Source organism: Genypterus blacodes, unplaced genomic scaffold (genome assembly GCF_046128005.1).
Source record: "Genypterus blacodes isolate CSIRO-AG114 ecotype Tasmania unplaced genomic scaffold, CSIRO-AGI_Gbla_v1 ptg000214l_1, whole genome shotgun sequence".
Lineage (NCBI taxonomy): Eukaryota > Metazoa > Chordata > Actinopteri > Ophidiiformes > Ophidiidae > Genypterus > Genypterus blacodes.
This window is the reverse complement of record NW_027467013.1, coordinates 1898536-1917324: the sequence shown is the minus strand read 5'-3', so window position 1 is coordinate 1917324 and position 18789 is coordinate 1898536. Positions and strand designations below refer to the sequence as shown.

General features: G+C 41.3%; 2 protein-coding genes across 2 annotated transcripts; both read left to right on the top strand.

Annotated features, from left to right (window-relative positions):
• Positions 1-1723: 1723 nt before the first annotated feature.
• On the top strand, positions 1724-14535 carry col28a2a (collagen, type XXVIII, alpha 2a). The gene is made up of 35 exons (XM_076169806.1): positions 1724-1859; positions 2136-2710; positions 2933-2953; positions 3066-3125; positions 4230-4283; positions 4424-4468; positions 4556-4582; positions 4668-4712; positions 4834-4878; positions 5068-5121; positions 6475-6543; positions 6625-6693; positions 6997-7065; positions 8394-8462; positions 9311-9379; positions 9660-9728; positions 9966-10034; positions 10244-10315; positions 10427-10495; positions 10590-10661; positions 10786-10854; positions 11009-11077; positions 11179-11247; positions 11354-11422; positions 11511-11579; positions 11769-11837; positions 12020-12088; positions 12171-12251; positions 12583-12618; positions 12703-12739; positions 12899-13456; positions 13537-13832; positions 13933-14170; positions 14256-14447; positions 14528-14535. The coding sequence occupies exons 1-35, from the start codon at positions 1724-1726 to the stop codon at positions 14533-14535; spliced, it is 3687 nt and encodes a 1228-aa protein (XP_076025921.1).
• Positions 14536-15679: 1144 nt separating this feature from the next.
• On the top strand, positions 15680-18384 carry bbs5 (Bardet-Biedl syndrome 5). Its single transcript, XM_076169947.1, has 12 exons — positions 15680-15801; positions 15910-15992; positions 16100-16165; positions 16336-16385; positions 16669-16796; positions 16888-17023; positions 17099-17194; positions 17311-17373; positions 17463-17597; positions 17709-17792; positions 18049-18072; positions 18166-18384. The coding sequence occupies exons 1-12, from the start codon at positions 15743-15745 to the stop codon at positions 18265-18267; spliced, it is 1026 nt and encodes a 341-aa protein (XP_076026062.1). The 5' UTR covers positions 15680-15742; the 3' UTR covers positions 18268-18384.
• Positions 18385-18789: the final 405 nt, after the last annotated feature.

Below are 18789 nucleotides of genomic sequence, written 5' to 3'. Positions count from 1 at the left end.
CATTATTCCTTGCCTGGAGCTTTGGAATACAAAGCCTCCTCACCTTCAGCACAGCAGACAAAAAGCTCTATGAATCCTCAGCCAGTCTGCACATGACTTGCCCCCGTAATTCTAATCATAGCAGGAGTATGCCGGAAGGTCACCCCCGCTAGTGGATGGTCAGATGGTCAGCCACAGGGGTCTGGAAGGTGAAGTACCACCTGCAGCCCTAAGTTATTGATTTATTTGGAAATATTGCACACCACATACCTTACTTCTAAGTCTTCCTCTGAAAAAGGATCATTTGTCAGTTCACAACAATGTACAAAGTAATTTTCTTTGTCCCATTTGTAAGCTTTGTGCACCTTCACATCCAAATCTTTTGAAGTGACTCTGGTGCCTTGTGTCTGGGACAGCTAGACAATGAAGTGTTCTCCTAATTACCTCAATCCTTTGATAGAGCACAATACATTCAATTATCAGCTCCTAGTCCAGTCACTTTGTTGAATGTGTATGACAGTAGTGTAAAGTAGCACTTGTGTATTTAGTAGTTGCTTTGAGTGTTTCATCAGACTTCTACTCAGGATTTCATTCATTTTTCATTTGGTATATTTTGCCATTTTTATATTTAATTGATCAGTGATCATTTATTCTCCAAGAAATAGGATCATATTGCAGTTCTTTGTTGATTGGTCATCTTTGAATTAATTTGGTTTATCTCAGATCTTTGCAGCTATTCTCCTCAGGCAGGGTAATTGTGTCTGTCCATTGCGAGGTTACGCTAGAGAGCAAAGGTGACTGGTCTTTTTTTCATAGGGGCCCTAAATTTTAAAGCCCCCTACCTGAGGAATGTAGTGTGCCGGCAAAGTCAACATTACTTTTAAATCACATCTTAAAACACTTTATATGGAATTGGTAAACAATGCTTTTGTACCTTTACTATAATTCATATGTGATGTTTTTACTGCCAGCTTTGTTTACTTTATTGACTGTTTTTTCTTGTAACAACCTCTTACCATTCACAGTGCATGTTACTCTAAAAATAAATTGATATGTGTCAGGGTCTGTGCCAAGGTCACAAAAATCCAATTGCTACAAGTTACAGTTATGTTAGAAGTTATGTCAAATAGTGTACATTATCATTTATTACTATTTGCAAATTATGTAAATTAGTTCATAAAATGAGAAAAAGAAAATATTGTACTGTAGTTCTGTTCTTTTATAGTAATTTCAGCAAAAACACAAATCTGTATCATTGCTTAAGTCTAGAAATGTGCCCACCTTCCCCTTCCCTGAGGGCAGAACAGGAGTCTTGACAAGGCTCCACGGAACTTGATGTATTGGTTCCTCCTTGCTTATAAAGGAGGCGTGGAGGTTTCAGGGTCTCACTGTCTTTTGCTCCCCAGAAAAGCAGACACTGCTGCCTTTCCAGAACCAATGACCGGATCCCACTGGACACTCTGCATTCTGAACTTCATTCGGAATAGGATTTTGAAATACTAAAATTAACAGCATTTCCAAAGGACACTGGATTGTGAGTCATTTTAATATTCAGTCTAATTGCAGAGCAAATATTATTCAAATATTGTCATTGATGTTTTTAACCTCAAACTGCCTTGAAATGTAATATGGATACACATTTTTTCCATTCTGATGTCGTTCTATTTTTGAAAATCTTTACTCTGTTACCACTGATTCATTTTGAACTGTTGTTGCCTTTTTAATCGCTGTAGGTGGGGTGAGGATGTTGCCCTCCATTAGGTTGGCGCTGTTGCTTACAGCACTTACCAGTGTCTGGGCCCAAGAACAATATGTGGACAGAAAAAACAACAGGAAATTCAGGGCCAAACCTGTGGCTGCAAACATTCATGATGGACAAGGTAAGAAAATAACTAATGAAAATGTTCTACGTATTAGAAAGATGGTCAGCATTAGTGTTTAAAGTTACAATAACAGTGCATTGCAATCATGACACACTTCAAATTTTCATAATTTAATTAAATATGTTATATACTCAAATTGCAATACAGACAAAGTTGTGACTTTTGGGAAAATAAGATTGCAGTACGATTTACAGTGGATTAACATGTGAAATCTCTGAACCATCTAAACTGTGATACTGGCAATGAGTCCCCTCATGTTATGTGTGCACACAGCTATCCTAGATGAGGACTGTAGCTTGGAGCTCTCCTTCCTGTTGGACAGCTCTGAGAGTGCCAAGGACAATCATGAGCAGGAAAAGCAGTTTGCTATGAATGTGGTGGATGGACTTCAGGGTGTACGCCTGCAGACCGGCCGCAGCTTTAGCTGGAAGGTGGCTCTGTTGCAGTACAGCAGTCATGTTATCACAGAGCAAACCTTCAAAGACTGGAGGGGCACCGAGCACTTCAAGACCCGCATCGCACCCATCGTCTACATTGGCCATGGTACATACACCACCTACGCCATCACCAACATGACCAAGATCTACCTGGACGAATCCAACCCTGGCAGCATCAGAATAGCTGTGCTGCTTACAGATGGGGTTTCACACCCCAGGAACCCAGACATTTTCTCTGCTGTTGCTGATGCTAAGAACCAGGGTATCAAATTCTTCAGTCTGGGAATCACCCGGGCAGCTAATGAGCAAGCCAATGTGGCCCAACTGCGTGTGCTTGCCAGCTCCCCCGCCTCTCGCTTCCTGCATAATTTACAGGATGAGGACATAGTTAAAACAATCATAAAGGAAATTGTGAGTATACAACTATAATACTATGCTTAAGTGCTGTACTTGTTTTAAACAACTGATTTTTGACCAACTGATCTTTTGTAGGGTAATAGTTAATGGCAATGGAATGATGTCAATGCTCTGAAGAAACAAATGAAACAATGTCTATGACAGCTGTGGCTTTTCTGCAGCTTTCATTCAGTCAGATATTTATTATTTTTTTTATGCTTTCTTTCCTTTTAACAGGCTGAACTGGCAGATGAAGGGGTAGGTATTGTTGTAATTACATTACACATATTTACTCTTGTGACATAATAATGTAAGTGTGATATAGAATTACATTCCTGACAGCTCAGACAACATGTCTCTTCTGTTGCAGTGCCCCCTGGCTCAGAGATGTGCTTGTGACAAAGGGGAGAGAGGACCAAGTGGGCCGGCAGTGAGTATTTATCCTCTGACATTTCAAAATACCCTCAAAGCTAAGAACGGTGTTCCTTTGATGTGTCACAGGTTTGGTTGTCAAAACGATGGAGTCCTAAAAGCTTACATAGGGACGTCTGACATGGCCTTGATATTTCAGGAATGTTAATTGTTCAGTTTTGAATAATCAGGATAATTGTTTGCTTTTTCTAGCTGTAGCTTGCAGGCTTTTGTACAAACAATGTGAGAGGATAGGTGGTCCTGTCCCACATTCTGAAACTTATCCTATGGCAACAAAAAGAAGGAAAACAGAGACTGTTGTCTGCTAACCCTAGAGAAGTATATTTGGTGCTACTGTGTGAGACCCGTCTCAGCAAGTTATTGTGCATTTCTTGTCCAGCATAAGATGCCCACCATGGAAACCAGAGGCACCACGCTTAGTGCTCTACTTTCAATAAAACTGGACCTTTGTCCATCATAAATCGCACATACTACTGCCAGCCTCAGTTACACAAGGATAAAGGGAGTGATGTCGATCACAGAGTTTAGTGCTAGACTGTGTGTCATTAGTGTGTGATACCAGGTGATGGACCAACACCCCCACTCACACATACAGAGACAACCCCCTCACCTAACCACACAGCTGGCAGCTCAGGTACTGTAAAGGTCTTAAGCAAACTGACTTATAGTCCTGCTGCTGACAGACAGCTGCATGATCATTACCCAGGTGCTTTCTCCTCAGAGGGATTCTTCACATTCTTACAGATAGACGGAAAGACTCTCATGAGTGCTCTCATTAGTTTAATGGGTATACACCAGCAATTTCTGGTGGATAGCAACTTAGAAATGCTATCCAGGTGCTGCTCAAGACAGTGACCTCTGACCTTGTAGACAAGACATTTCATGCCTACCTGTAGCTGGCTTCAACCTTACAGACACACACATCCATCAACCTGGTGACCTTTTCCCACTTTGCTTGTCTCGCTATTCAAACAATGTTTGCCTGGAGGAAAAAACTTAGACTTTCACTTTAAACATTTTACATGGTCAAAATTATAGCTTTTATTCAGCCATAAGTAACAAACCCAGAGAAAAACATATGTGCTTTTGTTTCATTCTACAGGGAAAGAAAGGTCGCCCTGGAGACGACGGAGCCACAGGGTCTAAAGGTCATAAGGTGCTTGCCTTTTGATGGATTTATGAACTGAAATTTCAGGCCTTTTTTGTAAAGTTATGTAATACTTGATGTCATTTCTTTACTTCGGTATTTGTGTTTCTAAGTTTAGTAATGAACCCATGCAATCCTGTCATTTTTAGGGAGAAGCAGGACTCAGTGGATTTCCTGGGCGGGAGGGTGCTGAGGTAATTGCTAATATTTATGAGCAATACAAAGAAAATCTATTTGTTACTCCTTAATGAAACGCAGCATCTTATTATTTTTACTTTCAGGGAAAACCAGGTTACAAAGGAGAAAAGGTATTTAATTCAGAAAAATTGCAATTACGAAGGCTTGTTTTGGAAACAGTTGAACCTGTGCAGTACATCTTTCTAACCTTAACAGGGGGAGAGGGGTGAGTGCGGCACGCCAGGAATCAAAGGAGACAAGGTATGGCAGCACTATCCACAACATGTTTATTTCATTTTAATGATTCCAGTTTTATTGTTTTCATTTCTTGTGCATGCATGCGTACTGTTTAATAGTATGCTACTTCTCCTCTGTGTATCAGGGTCCTGAGGGTCCAGTTGGTACAAGAGGAACTAGAGGTCTGCAGGTCAGCAACAGTGCACAAATTAAACTTGCTGTTCCGATTTGAAAGACATTTTGTGTGTTCCACGAAAGATAAAATAGAGCTATAACAAATGTGCTAATGTCATGGCATTTTCCCCTCATGACACACAAGCGCACATGCACACACAGCCACACACACAGCATATTATTAATGTATACTCTTCTTTTCCAGGGGATGCCAGGACCACATGGAGACATAGGACCAGAGGGCCCTCAGGGAAAGCAGGTTAGTGCCTTTTCAACAAGTCCTGGTCACGTCATCATGCACATCTGCTGTGACCTTTACATATCCTTTTATTATTTCCATAAACAGGGGTTGGAGCTTCACCACCCCAGTCTTAACCATGAAGCACAGGGGCCTGTTTGTCTATAATAATATACACCTGTGTGAACAGTTGGCAATGAGCCAGTGTCTTCCCTATCATTACTATAATCCACCAGCATAGGGTTTTGCCATAAGCAAAGAAAGTTGCACTAGAGCTTCTCTTAATGGCTTGTATCCTGTTTCTAAATACAGACTGGGAAGTGTCTACAGCATTGTCAGTTTCCCCACGCAGGCCCGTTGTAAATAACATATATGGAAAGTAAGATGCCTTATATTGTCTGTCTCATCATGTGAGGACCTGCAGGCAGAATTTAAAGGATCAATCAATGTGACGGCGGTCTCATTGTAGTGAAATGTACCTTCTTTCTTTGAAACTGACACCAGTACAACCTTTATTACACTATATTTGAAAATGTAGCGTTTGATCTATTTTTATACAATTACATGTCCTCTAAAGAGTTTCACAAGCCAGACTAATTGCATAAAGGAAACCACTATTACTATTACTACTAATGTGTATAATTATATGAACAAGCTTATCAATGTCTCATCTTCCTGAATTATGAACTTCAATGAGTCACTTGGGTGGATTTTACAATTTTGTATGCAGAAAGAAATGCAAAAAAAACCGAACAGGAAAGACTCAATTGTCTTAAAACCTTTCAATCTGAAGGTTTGTTTCTTTGTCAAAGCACTGGGGATGAAAAGACTTTAGTCTGAATTTGTCCTGACTTGCAGGAAGAGATCAAATATCAAGCCCACTACTCCATTTAGAGTACATGCAGTTTAGAATTTGCAGCAGGATTTTGTGTCACAAAGCACCATCCGTGTGTGTGCACATTATTATAAACAATCGAATGAATGCTTTAATTTTTAAGTATTTAGTGTCAGTATAGTGCAACATGATGTCAGCTCAAGTTATAATGAGGCGATTAAAGTATTGCAGAAAGAAAGATAAGTTAACAATGACACTAAACCTGCTTTTATATCACAGATTCTGATTAACCTAATTAGTCCAGTAATGCTCCAGTGCTTCAGTGTGTTGTGTCATTTAAACCCATTGCACACACACAGCTACAAAGAAGCAGTTGCAGGTTGGTAGATGAATCGTATACATCAGTATAAACCTCAGCAATTATGAATCATTTTTGGCCTGAACGAAATAAATGACAAATTAACATCTCAAGTTTAAGTCCCCACTTGCTCAGGAGTCTTAGTATTGGCGTATTGATTATGTAATGTTTGTGTTTACAGGGTGAACGTGGTCCAGCTGGCCCTTCAGGAATTCAGGGAGAAACTGGACTTGGACTTGCTGGACCAAAGGTAAATACATAATTAATTCTGAAACGTGGTTGTTTTTTCGTGTCCTTTCATTTCTTGACCAACGTTTTTATTACTCTGCAGGGTGATATGGGATTCCAGGGACGAGCAGGTCCTCCAGGCCCTCCTGGTTTGGGTGAACATGGCCTCACAGTAAGACCTCGTCAACTGTTAAATATTACATTGTTTGTGTCTGCAATGAACGCATCTGTACTCTTTGACAATTTAAAGTAGAACAGTGGCAGCTGATGGGCAATATTATACACACACAACCTTTGAAGCATCCATTTAGCACACATGTCACTCATTTGAGTTTCTTCTTCAAGTTTCTACAGCTTCCCTGGAGGGGAGGCCTTTATTGACTAGCAGACACTGATCGGAAGTGTGAGGTGTTGAGGAAACCCAAGACCCTTTTATCTGAGCACTGTTTAAAGTGCCCTTTGACTTTGTTTACAGGGGCCTCAAGGACCACAAGGCGTTCAAGGGGAAAAAGGACCCCATGGCGAGGGATTCCCTGGATCAAAGGTCTGTCATGGATAAAGTCATCTAACCAGCATTAGAATTGTCAAGGTTAAAAAAAAATGTGTCAAAGATTGTTCGCAAAAGATAGAGCACAAAAAAGAAAAAGGAGATTGTTTTATTATTGCATCATTTGTACATTATTGACTAGTGTTTAGATTCGATTAGATGATTGTATGTGCAGTTAGGTGGGAATATTGTTTAACATTTATGAAATGTGGGACAGATTTTGCTGTCCATAATAATCACCTCCACTCCACATCCTTTGAGTACTAAAATGTTATGAAATACCATCAACAGAATGTCTATGGCAGCTATTGCTAACACACATAGTTTCCTTCTTGATGTTCATTGTGATTTTTGAGAGTGAATCTCATCTTATTTTATGTCACTGGGCCATTCTTCAACACATGGACTACATGTGTCAAAACCAGATTGTGCTCTGTTCCAACTCATTGACTCACAATTCAAGTGCTCACTCAAGTGTCCTACCTACTCTGTTGTAGAAGGATGAGCTTGTAAAAACAATGTTCGCCCCATGCAGCAACATGTTGTACTATTTGACATGTATTGTAAAATATCTGCACAGGTTTTGCCAATCTGCCATTCAAATAGGGCATGCAGGGGTTATGAGGCAACGGGAGCAATAGAGTACAAAATATACATGTTGATGCTCATGTACTTGAGCACATTTTAGACCTAAGATTTACTGCAACAGACACATCTAATAACTAAGATTCTAGATGTTCTAGGTATAAGCAGCATCTATTGCAATTCAAGACGGAACATGTGGGTAAATCTGACAGGTGGAGGAGAATATTTATGTGGTTGTAGGAGTTTCTCTGTTTGATCTAAGCACACTTTTATTTGTTAATGACAGTTGGAAGAAGAACGCTGAAAATATCCTCAAGCAAGCACACATCTGTTTGACCTGTGAGGGAATTACTGGCTCTCTTCCTCCTCCACTAGGTCTACCTCCGGCAAAACAGGATCAGAGTACTTGTTTTAAAGGATGTACACATAAACAGGCAACATAATATTATCAGTCCACATTTCTGCATTTCATTACACTGATTGCTCCTAATCCAGCAGCCCCCTCACTTCAAAGTACGAGTTATGGGTAAAGAACCCTCTCAGGATGGGATGATGTAGTGAAGAGTGCAATGCCATTCCTAGAGCATGGGCTCATTTTGTATCAATCACAAGAGGGTAACAAGAGCCAACATGCTCTTCTTCCACAATCTCCTGACTGAGAACAACACAGATTTGGCTGGGACCCAAATGGAGTAGGCTGTGTTGTGATATATAGAGAAAACCTTATTTTTGTTCCACAGGGGGATCGGGGGCTCCCAGGACTGAGAGGATCAAGGGGACAGACTGGTTTAGGAATCAAAGGAGAAAAGGTGTGTTTGAAGATTTGTTAGCTATTGTACTGCATAGCAACACATACACACTCACAATGAACTGATGAAATCAATAAAGAAGCCAATGCATGATTGGGCATCAAGGTCATGTATATCACATACAGTGTGCATAAGTGAAGGTAGAGACACAGTCAAAGCTCTATTTACTAATGGGGGCTTAAGAAACTATGTAAATTGGGGTTCCGCTTAGCTTCTCTTTCACAAGAAGTAAAGTCAGGCACAGTGGGTGGGGAGTATGAAATTGTTGAATGAAAAGGTGAGTGGAATTTTCATTTTCATTGAGTCGCTCGCTTGAGTTGAGTGGGTAGTGCATTCCACAGTTTGGGAGCAGCAGCACGAAATGACCTGGCTCCCATAGAGGACAGGGAGGTGTGGGGAACAGAAAGTAGGCCAGTGTCAGAGGACCTGAGAGGGAGAGGGAAGATTTTAGGGTTCAAGACCATTTTGAAGTTAGAAATAGTAGTTCAAATTGAATGCAAGCAGTCATTGGTAGAGAACCGGAGTGAAAAAACTAATGTACTGAAGTAAAGCATGCATTGGCTGGGAAAATGTAAGCCCCAAGCAGGATGAAGCATTTTGATTTTGGAGACCTTGTGATTTTTCATAACTCATGACCGTCTACAACATTTTTAAGAATCTGTCTTGTACCATTAGTTAAATAAGCAGTTTTGTTGTGTACGTTCTCTTGGTTTCAGCAGGAAGAAACACACACACAGATTGGTTACACCTGACAAAGCCACACTTGTCTATTTCTGTTCTTTAATCTACCCAGTTGAAGATATGAAGGAACATGAAGTGATTTATCCTAACCCTACTGTTATTTCCAGGGTGAACTTGGACCTCTAGGTTTTCCTGGACCAACTGGACAAACAGGAGCGGGAATACAGGGAGAGAAGGTCAGCTGAATATCTTAATGTAAAAGTTAGTAAAAGAGCCAGTGTTCACCTTCCTGGGGCTCCAAGCTAAATTCTGCTACGGGGCCCTCTTACCTGTTGTCATTTCCACACAGTCACACCTGGCACTCCAGTGCTCCCACTTCAATCCTCCCTCCTTTAAAACTGTTTGCTGTCTGCAAAGCAACTCGAGTAGTGAGAGAATTGGGCTGCCCGGCTCTGGTTAATAATGGGCACTATACTGTTCAGTGTACACAGCCTTCTAATTCTTTCTGTTATTTAGGGTGTTGAAGGTCCAAGAGGTCCACCAGGAATCAGAGGAGTTCAAGGAGAAGGCCTTCATGGACCCAAGGTTTGTTTAACCAACTATGAAATGCACTGGCTGTGTGTTTAGTGCTACAAGCTTACACAAACACTTCTCGGTTCTGAGAAAGATTTCAGGCCCTTACGGGGCTGCACTCTTACACTCTCACCCTCGATGAGGATGGCCAAGTCAAGAGGTGCAGGTGTAATTTTGAATGTGCAATTCAATAAACATAATCATGACAAATAAAACACCATGACGACATCTGTCTTTTTGGATACGTAGGGAGATCAAGGTTTACCAGGTGAGCAAGGAGCTACAGGAGATAGAGGCATTGGTGAGCCAGGTCCAAAGGTAAGCTGCTCTCACTGTTCCCAATCATATTCAAATACATGAAGAATATTCTACATATTAAGTTTTGTGACAATTGATCTAGTAATGTCAAATATAGTTATGTGCAAAAGGGTGTGGTGTGTATGAATGGATGCAGATGGAGCCAAGGAATCCTTAACTTTTGAACTTATGGGTGCCATTAACTTATACCAATTAATTAATGTTTACAGGGTGATCCAGGAGCAGCTGGTTTGGGTGGCCTGCCTGGACTTCCTGGAGAGGATGGGGCTCCAGGACAGAAGGTACAGCTTATTTGCTCTCTCCCTTCTAAAATAACGTTTGGCTTATGCTGATTTTATTAAGAGTGTGATTAGAATGAGCTTTTTGTATCTCGTCTGGCATTCCTTGTTTAGGGTGAGTCTGGTTTAGCTGGTTCAAGAGGTTCAGAGGGAGCTCCAGGAATTGGCATCCAAGGGGAGAAGGTATAGTACATATTATATATGCTGCACAATTGTTTATTCCATTTTAAATCACAGAAAATGTAAATGGGATGATGTGTGCTCCAAACCCTCGCAGGGTGACCAGGGTCCCAGGGGCATCCGTGGCCTACATGGGCCCTCCGGTATATCAGGACCCTCAGGATCAAAGGTAAGACTTATTACAACAGTGGAACATTTTATTTTACTCTGTACCATGTATTTTATGATTCGACATTCCTGCCAAAAGGAGCAGAAATTGGATTTTAACTCTTCCGCCACCTCTTGCCTTCCAGGGAGAACCTGGGATACCCGGCCGACTGGGCATGCCAGGGCACCCAGGACGAGCTGTAGCAGGTGCAAAGGTAAAAATATGTCTATTATTTATTATCACTCTGTGTCTTGACAGGTCAACAAGTAGCAAGCAGACAGATAGAGACTGCTGCAATGTAATACATCACACCATTGTTGCTGATAAGCTTTGTATTACATCACTGATTTGGTCTCCTTGGTTTCCAGGGTGATGGAGGCCCTCCCGGTCCTTCTGGGCCCATTGGGGAAACAGGTCATGGGCTACCTGGGCCAAAGGTAAACATTAGCATGTTTGAATGATTTTAGTGTTTTTGGTGAACATCAGGCCCTGATGTCATTATGTCTTGAAACCTCAATGCCGATTATTGTCTTAACAGGGTGATCGTGGCCATCCTGGTTTACATGGTCCAGTTGGTCCAAAAGGCGAAGGCACTACAGGCCCTCTGGTTTGTATTATCAATCCACAAATCAGACATCTCTAGGTTTTGCAAATCCCTGATTCTAAGCCATGTGCAGGCTGACTGTTTCAATGAATGAGTGTCATTCTTACAGGGTCCTCCTGGCCTGCCAGGCCTGCCGGGAGAGCAAGGCCAAGAAGGGATAGGAATTCCTGGTCCAAAGGTTTGAATTTACATGCATTATAATTTTTAACACGTGTGAGTGTGTACATGGGGATGCTTACAGTTATTTGATAATGTTCCTATTCTAGGGTGACGTTGGCTTCAGAGGACTGCCAGGTTTGCCTGGCCCACCTGGAGAGGGTCTACAAGGACCACCTGTAAGAAAGACAACCTGTGTGATCTATATACAAGGATCTATTTAATGATCCAATTTCAATAATAGTCAGTAAATAACATCAATATTAGGCAATGTCTAGGGTTAGTGGTTATACAACATACATTAATATATATGAGCAATTACTCATGAGTTTGTAGATTGCTTGTCATTATTTTAATCATTTTTTAAGGGTAACGTGGGGAGATCCGGACCTACTGGTCCAGCTGGACCTTCAGGAGAAGGTATTCAAGGCTCAAAGGTACACATTACCACTCTACTTCTTAAATGCCTGTTGGATTCACACTTAGATAGTTTGTCAAGCAGTTAGCAAGTGTTTCATCATCTTATTGTCATTGGTGCTGAACTACACATATCTGATTCCTGCTTTTGTATCTACCACAAGTTTAAAATGTAACTGTATGACTCCTATTGTAATTACAGGGTGAGCCAGGATCTCAGGGTATGACCGGACCTAGAGGGCTTGCTGGAGAGGGATTTGCTGGGGCTAAGGTAAAAGTGTAGTTGTATGAGTTAAACATGTTTTCATGATTAACTTCTCTCTGACTGTTGACTTACTGTGCTCTCAATTCAGGGTGACCGTGGATTACAGGGTGAGAGGGGCATGAAAGGTTTTAAAGGAGACATTGGGGACACTGGAATTCCAGGTGAAGCTGTAAGTAAAGTAAACCTTATTTTTCAATTCTTTGTGGAAATAATCAAACTATCAAATTCTGGGTCAAATAAATATACATGATCATACAGCTGTTTTTACTTAAATATTGGATGCACATATTACCGACATAAGTTCAGTGTTAAACAGCAAGTCATCATTAATACAGCAGGAATATGATCTAACTTAGGACACCAATGTGATTGGGTTGAGTGTATTACATTATCAGTTTGGAGGATAATAACATGAGCATCCTATGAGACTGAGAATCAGCAACTGACCTTCATAACTCAAGAAAATGTAATTTTGTTTTGAACTGTTTCTCAAATTCCAGGGCAGGCCAGGAACAAAAGGAGATCAAGGCCTCACGGTAAATTCATCAGTTCAACTAAATTATGACCATTCAGTCAAAGTGTGTTTGTTCTACTAATGTGACTGCTGACATCTTTCACAGAGAGAAGACATCATTAAGCTGATCAAAGAAATCTGTGGTAAGACGACAAACACGATCTATCAAATCTAGTTTATTAGTACAACCCTTACATAAGCAGCTCTCCTCCAGGGGTCAGACAACAATCAGACAACAATCAGTCTCAACAATACAAATGTGCAATAAAAATGCTTAACCTGGGCCATTTTGTTGTTCTCAGGCTGTGGCATCAAATGCAAGGAAAGGCCAATGGAACTTGTATTTGTCATCGACAGCTCAGAGAGTGTTGGTCCAGAGAACTTTGAAATCATAAAGGACTTTGTCACAAGGTTGGTGGACCGGACTACAGTTGGACGCAACGCCACGAGAATTGGACTGGTCCTCTACAGTCTGGATGTCCAATTAGAGTTCAATTTGGCTCGCTACATGACCAAACAAGATGTGAAACAGGCAATCAGGAAAATGCTTTACATGGGTGAGGGCACCTACACCGGCACGGCCATCAGGAAGGCGACTCAGGAGGCTTTCTTCAGCGCCCGCACTGGAGTCAGAAAAGTAGCCATCGTCATTACTGATGGTCAGACCGACAAACGAGAACCGGTCAAACTTGACATGGCTGTTCGGGAAGCTCACGCAGCAAACATTGAGATGTACGCTCTGGGGATTGTGAATTCTACTGATCCTACACAGGCCGAGTTCCTACGAGAACTCAATCTCATTGCATCTGACCCAGACAGTGAACACATGTACCTTATTGATGACTTTAACACTTTACCAGGTGATCATTCTATTCATATTTTGTGAGATCAATATGTAGTTATAATGTAGAGGTTGGCCTAATTATAATTTTTTTTCCAGCTCTGGAATCTAAACTGGTCAGCCAATTTTGTGAAGATGAAAATGGCGCCCTCATCTACAACCACATTACCAACGGACATCGGAACGGCAACAATGGCCATGGGCACGGTAACAATGGATACGGAGGGAAGGACAACGCATACAATAATCTCGGAAATACTGGGTATGGAAGTAATAGTCATGGAAACAATGATTATGTGGTCTACCAAGAGGAGACCAATCAGAGAAGAACCAGCAGCCGAGGCCGTGGAGACACTTTTGCTCTGCCCATCAGTGCTGATCCCCTCCCTTTTCTGGTTTGAAATCTTTTTTTCTACTTAGTTTAGTACTTAGTTATTACAATGCCATGCAAATTACAAAATTTCTGTCAACACTGACATGTTTGTTTTACCCTAGGAGGAAGAAGAGGATGAAGGTGAAGATTTAGACTTCAGTACCCATGTGCGGGGAGGAAACTCTGTGGCTGTCATTAACCAAACATCATCTTCATTGCCTGTGAGAGAAAGCTCGTACTCCAGTGAGCCTGACCTGCCAGCTTCATCCTCATCTGTCACACTGTCGTCAACACTGGATTCAGATTCATCTTCAACCTTGAATCAGGTGGAGACTGCAGTTTTTCCTGCCATCACTGAAGGTGAGTAATGCAGTTGTGTTCTTTTGTAGTGTCTAAGTGAATACTCTTTTGAAGTCATGCGTCTTACACACCATGTCTTTGTCAGAACCCTATCTGGTTGATCCCCGCTGTAACCTTGCCTTGGACCAAGGCACATGTCGAACCTATATCATCCGTTGGTACTATGACAAGCAAGCAAATGCCTGTGCACAGTTCTGGTATGGAGGCTGTGGTGGAAATGACAACCGTTATGAGACAGAAGATGAATGCAAGAAGACTTGTGTTCACTCAAGAACAGGTACATTTCACACATGACTGACAGAAAATACAGCTTTTTACATTTGTTTCTGAATAAATTTCATGTTTTCTTGTCTCCAGCTGCTTAAACAAGAACAATGTTGGCTGTCAACTGAGCAAGATTTTGAAAACAGCCAAAATGAAGTGGACTCTTTGATCTCTGTCCTGACTGCGTTCAGTTGGTTATCTTGATTCTGTCAGATGTGTTCAGAAAATACCAGGGAACCTTCCAGGCATCTTAACACCTCTCTGTTTGTATTCATTTAGGTCATGCATAAACAGTTTTGTTTAAACAACGGTACAGAAACCCATTATTAATCACATTGAATGCTGATGTATTGTTTCTCCATCCCACTGCGTAGATGACTGACTTACTTACTTACTTTATGACTGAAAGTGAACTGTATTGCACTCAACGCTTCTGGAGAAATGATATATTAATGGTTTGGCTGTGTTGAATTTAAATGGCCCATGATAAATTGACATTCTTTGGGTTGCTTTAGACACGGGACATGACTGACCTATGAGCAGACACGCAATAACCTTAGAAAATATAATAATTCTTATATTGTATCTGTTCATATATGTTTCTGTGCCATGTGCTCATACACTGAATATTTCTAGCAAGACAGCAGGAGTGAGATCTGTGTTTACCTTGTGTTCATGGATGATTTGATGAAATATGAATGATATGCTCTGAATATTTTTGTTTGTGTTTATGTTTCATTTTTATGCCACTGTGTCCATTTGAGTCATAACGAGCAGCTGTAACAGAGGGCCGGATCTGTGTGGGTAACAACGCCCTCTAGTGGTGAATGATCATTAATGCTTTCTATACCTCTATTACGGCCTTTTCAGGAATTGTGCGTAAATCCGAGTGTTTTTTAATAAAAAAATATAAAAAATAAAGATTTGTGTCTGTTTCTCTTTTAACACAAACAAATCCACCATCATCACAGCATCAAACCCCTGAAGCGTGAAGGAGAAGTGAACTATTAAAGGTAAACACTCCTTGCCAAACTCAAATAAAGACTTCTCGTGTAGGTTCAATATCTGTAATTGATCCATTAACTGAATTATTTATTTATATTCTTACACTGCTGGCTAAAGCTAAAAACAAATAAAGAAATAAAGTAAAATAAACGCCTTGACCATCGCGTAGTCGTATCCTGCTAACCACGTGCTGTTTGTCCTGCTGGCTTTCCGTCGGTTTCCATAGTGACTGTAAAGCACTCTGGCAGATTAGCAGCTCGATTAGCCACTACGCCGCTGTTAGCTGGCTACGGTTAAGAAGAAATGTCGGTTTTAGACGCTTTGTGGGAGGACAGAGATGTTAGATTCGACATAACAGCACAGTAAGTTACCTCGCTGCATCCACTTCGCTTAGCTAAATCTAAACAATAATCCTAACTGTTATAATCACTAACATTGACGCTGATCCTCTCGATCTGCCCCGCACACAGACAGGTGAAGACTCGCCCAGGTGAGGTCTTGATTGACTGTCTGGACTCTATAGAGGACACGAAGGGGAACAACGGAGATCGGGGTGAGCTGTTTTACAATTTAGTCCTACCTGGACAACATCATCATCATCTTCATCCCCGCCTGCTCACCAGTGACTAGCTGATGATCTCTGTCCGCTTTATGTTGCAGGAAGATTATTGGTCACAAACCTGCGGATCATCTGGCATTCTCTGGCCCTGCCGAGAGTCAACCTGTGTGAGTGTGTTTTCTGTGCATCGCTAATGGGCAGAATTTGGCGGTTACAGATGTTTTATTATTACCATTTTCTTGTCTTATGTACTGCGTTTACCATCTTTATGAAAGGAGCAATGTGGGGAGAAACATACAGAAGACGCCTGAATTATATTGATGTCTTTTCTTTTCAGCTGTGGGTTACAATTCCATCATTAATATCACAACAAGGATCGCTAACTCAGTAAGTAAACCTTTATTTTATTTGTATTTCTCCAAAAAATCTACGGTATTTGTAATGAAATCTACATCTTTTTATATGCATCACTTACAGAATACAGCTTTTATGGGAATAAGATGTTAATGATCTCACATTTCGGTCTAAAACTAGTTTAGTTCTCACGTGTCGTCTTTGTATCTGCAGCTCAGTCTGTCGCTTTTTACGAGGATCCATTTCTTCATATGTGCAAATTAAAATGAATGAATTGAAATAGACGTTAAATGAAGAATTGAACGCTCTCTTCCAGAAACTAAGAGGACAAACAGAAGCACTTTACATCTTGACAAAGTCCAACAACACACGATTCGAGTTCATCTTCACAAATGTGGTTCCAGGAAGTCCTCGACTTTTTACCTCTGTCATCTCTGTGCACAGGTGTGACAACGCTGATGGAACACATACTTATCTTTGATTTCATGCCATATAGAACACATTCCTGATTAAATCGTCTGTTGTTTTGTTACAGAGCTTATGAGACCTCAAAAATGTACCGGGACCTGAAATTGCGTGCTGCTCTCATTCAAAACAAGCAGCTCAGACTGTTGCCTCGGGAGCAAGTGTTCGATAAGATTAATGGAGTTTGGAACTTATCCAGTGATCAGGTAATGGAAGTTCTATCACTGAGGTATGTGCTGAGTGTGTGCGTTAACCCTGTTTGGCCTTTCTCTCTCCTTTAGGGTAATCTTGGAACGTTCTTCATCACAAATGTTCGGATTGTGTGGCACGCCAACATGAACGAAAGCTTCAACGTCAGCATTCCTTATCTCCAGATCGTAAGTCCCATTGTGTGATCCATCCTGCTTGTTTAAACCGATTTGTACATCCTAATATCACATGTGAAGTTAGAATTTTATATATGTTTCTAATTTTCTATCTTTTTTCCCCAAAGCGTTCCATCAGAATAAGAGACTCAAAGTTCGGCTTGGCTTTGGTAATAGAGAGCTCACAGCAGGTAACTGACCAACAACCAAGAGGCCATATTACAGCAAGCTGTTGCTCCAATATGATACTCACACACACGCATTGTGTTCCTGGTTTTAGACTGGAGGCTACGTGCTCGGGTTCAAAATCGACCCGGTGGACAAACTCCAAGATGCCCTCAAAGAGATCAACTCGCTCCATAAGGTCTATTCTGCCAATCCCATTTTTGGAGTGGACTATGAGATGGAGGAAAAGGTTGGGAACACATACTCCGGATTAGACGAGCCGACCCTGAAACACACCTGTGACTCCTCTGTGTTGTCGATGTTGTTGTCATAGCTTTGTTTCTCCTAACACTGATTGCAGCCTCAGGCGTTGGAGGAGATCACGGTGGATCAGCCCTTGGATGATGTGGAGATCGAGCCTGACGAGCAGACGGACGCCTTCACTGTGAGTGGGGCCACTGACGCACTCAGGCTTTCCTCTGGGGGGGGCTACAGTTTGGTTTTCACACTCTCAGAATAGCTGCTTACTAATGCCCTTCAACAAAATAAGGAACAAACATTATTTGATGTTGCCTGGTGCTGAGTTTGTGTAGAGAGTTACGCAACAATCGACAGTTATTACAGAGAACTACTACAGAGAATACTCAGATTGCTTTGCTCAAATGTCTGACTTGTGTCTTTTTGTGTTTTCTTGCTTACAGGCCTACTTTGCTGATGGAAATAAGGTAAAATCTCACCACTCAGCTTTGTTTTTTACGTGCAGCGGTGATACTGGAAGGCTTATGGTGACTTTCTTGTCTCTTACTGTCGTCCCAAAGCAACAAGACCGTGAGCCGGTTTTCTCAGAGGAACTCGGCCTCGCTGTGGAAAAGCTGAAGGATGGCTTCACACTTCAAGGCCTGTGGGAGGTTATGGGCTGAAGAAACATGTATATACTGTACATATAGTATTTATTCATAGACCATAATCTGTGCATTCATAGATTTTATTTGTACTAAAACATGTGAAATATAATGCATTTTGAATTGTTTAAAGTTGAATAAATAGATTAACCTACATACCGACTGCATTGTTTCTTTAGTTAGTCTCATATTGAGGGAACACACTGATCTCAGGGTCAACACACAACAGCAAGAGGAGCTGTAGTATTTTAAAAATGGCCAAAGAGAACAAAGTGTCACCACCCCAGCTGTTCACTGATCCGGTCTGCTACTGAGGTCATTCCCCTGAGGATGAACCGTACTCACACACTTAAATCATCTCAATGAGCCACACTGTTGGATCCGGTCTGTGTGTCAGTGCCTTACTCACTTTACATGCAGAAGTCTCTAGAATACACGCGCTTGTAGTAGTAAATGTCAACCAGAGCTCTGAACGTATGAGGTCAGACAAGGGGCAAACAGGTGGATTTGATCATTTTAAAAGATTAAATTAGACGTCTT

Bases quoted from the DNA above. Each gene is read 5' to 3' on its own strand.
- col28a2a (XM_076169806.1), top strand. From the start codon at position 1,724: ATGTTGCCCTCCATTAGGTTGGCGCTGTTGCTTACAGCACTTACCAGT. The intron at 4,583-4,667 runs GTATTTAATTCA...TAACCTTAACAG, and splicing joins CAGGTTACAAAGGAGAAAAG to GGGGAGAGGGGTGAGTGCGG. The intron at 11,423-11,510 runs GTTTGAATTTAC...TTCCTATTCTAG, and splicing joins TAGGAATTCCTGGTCCAAAG to GGTGACGTTGGCTTCAGAGG.
- bbs5 (XM_076169947.1), top strand. From the start codon at position 15,743: ATGTCGGTTTTAGACGCTTTGTGGGAGGACAGAGATGTTAGATTCGAC. The intron at 17,374-17,462 runs GTAACTGACCAA...TCCTGGTTTTAG, and splicing joins TAATAGAGAGCTCACAGCAG to ACTGGAGGCTACGTGCTCGG. The intron at 17,598-17,708 runs GTTGGGAACACA...CACTGATTGCAG, and splicing joins ACTATGAGATGGAGGAAAAG to CCTCAGGCGTTGGAGGAGAT.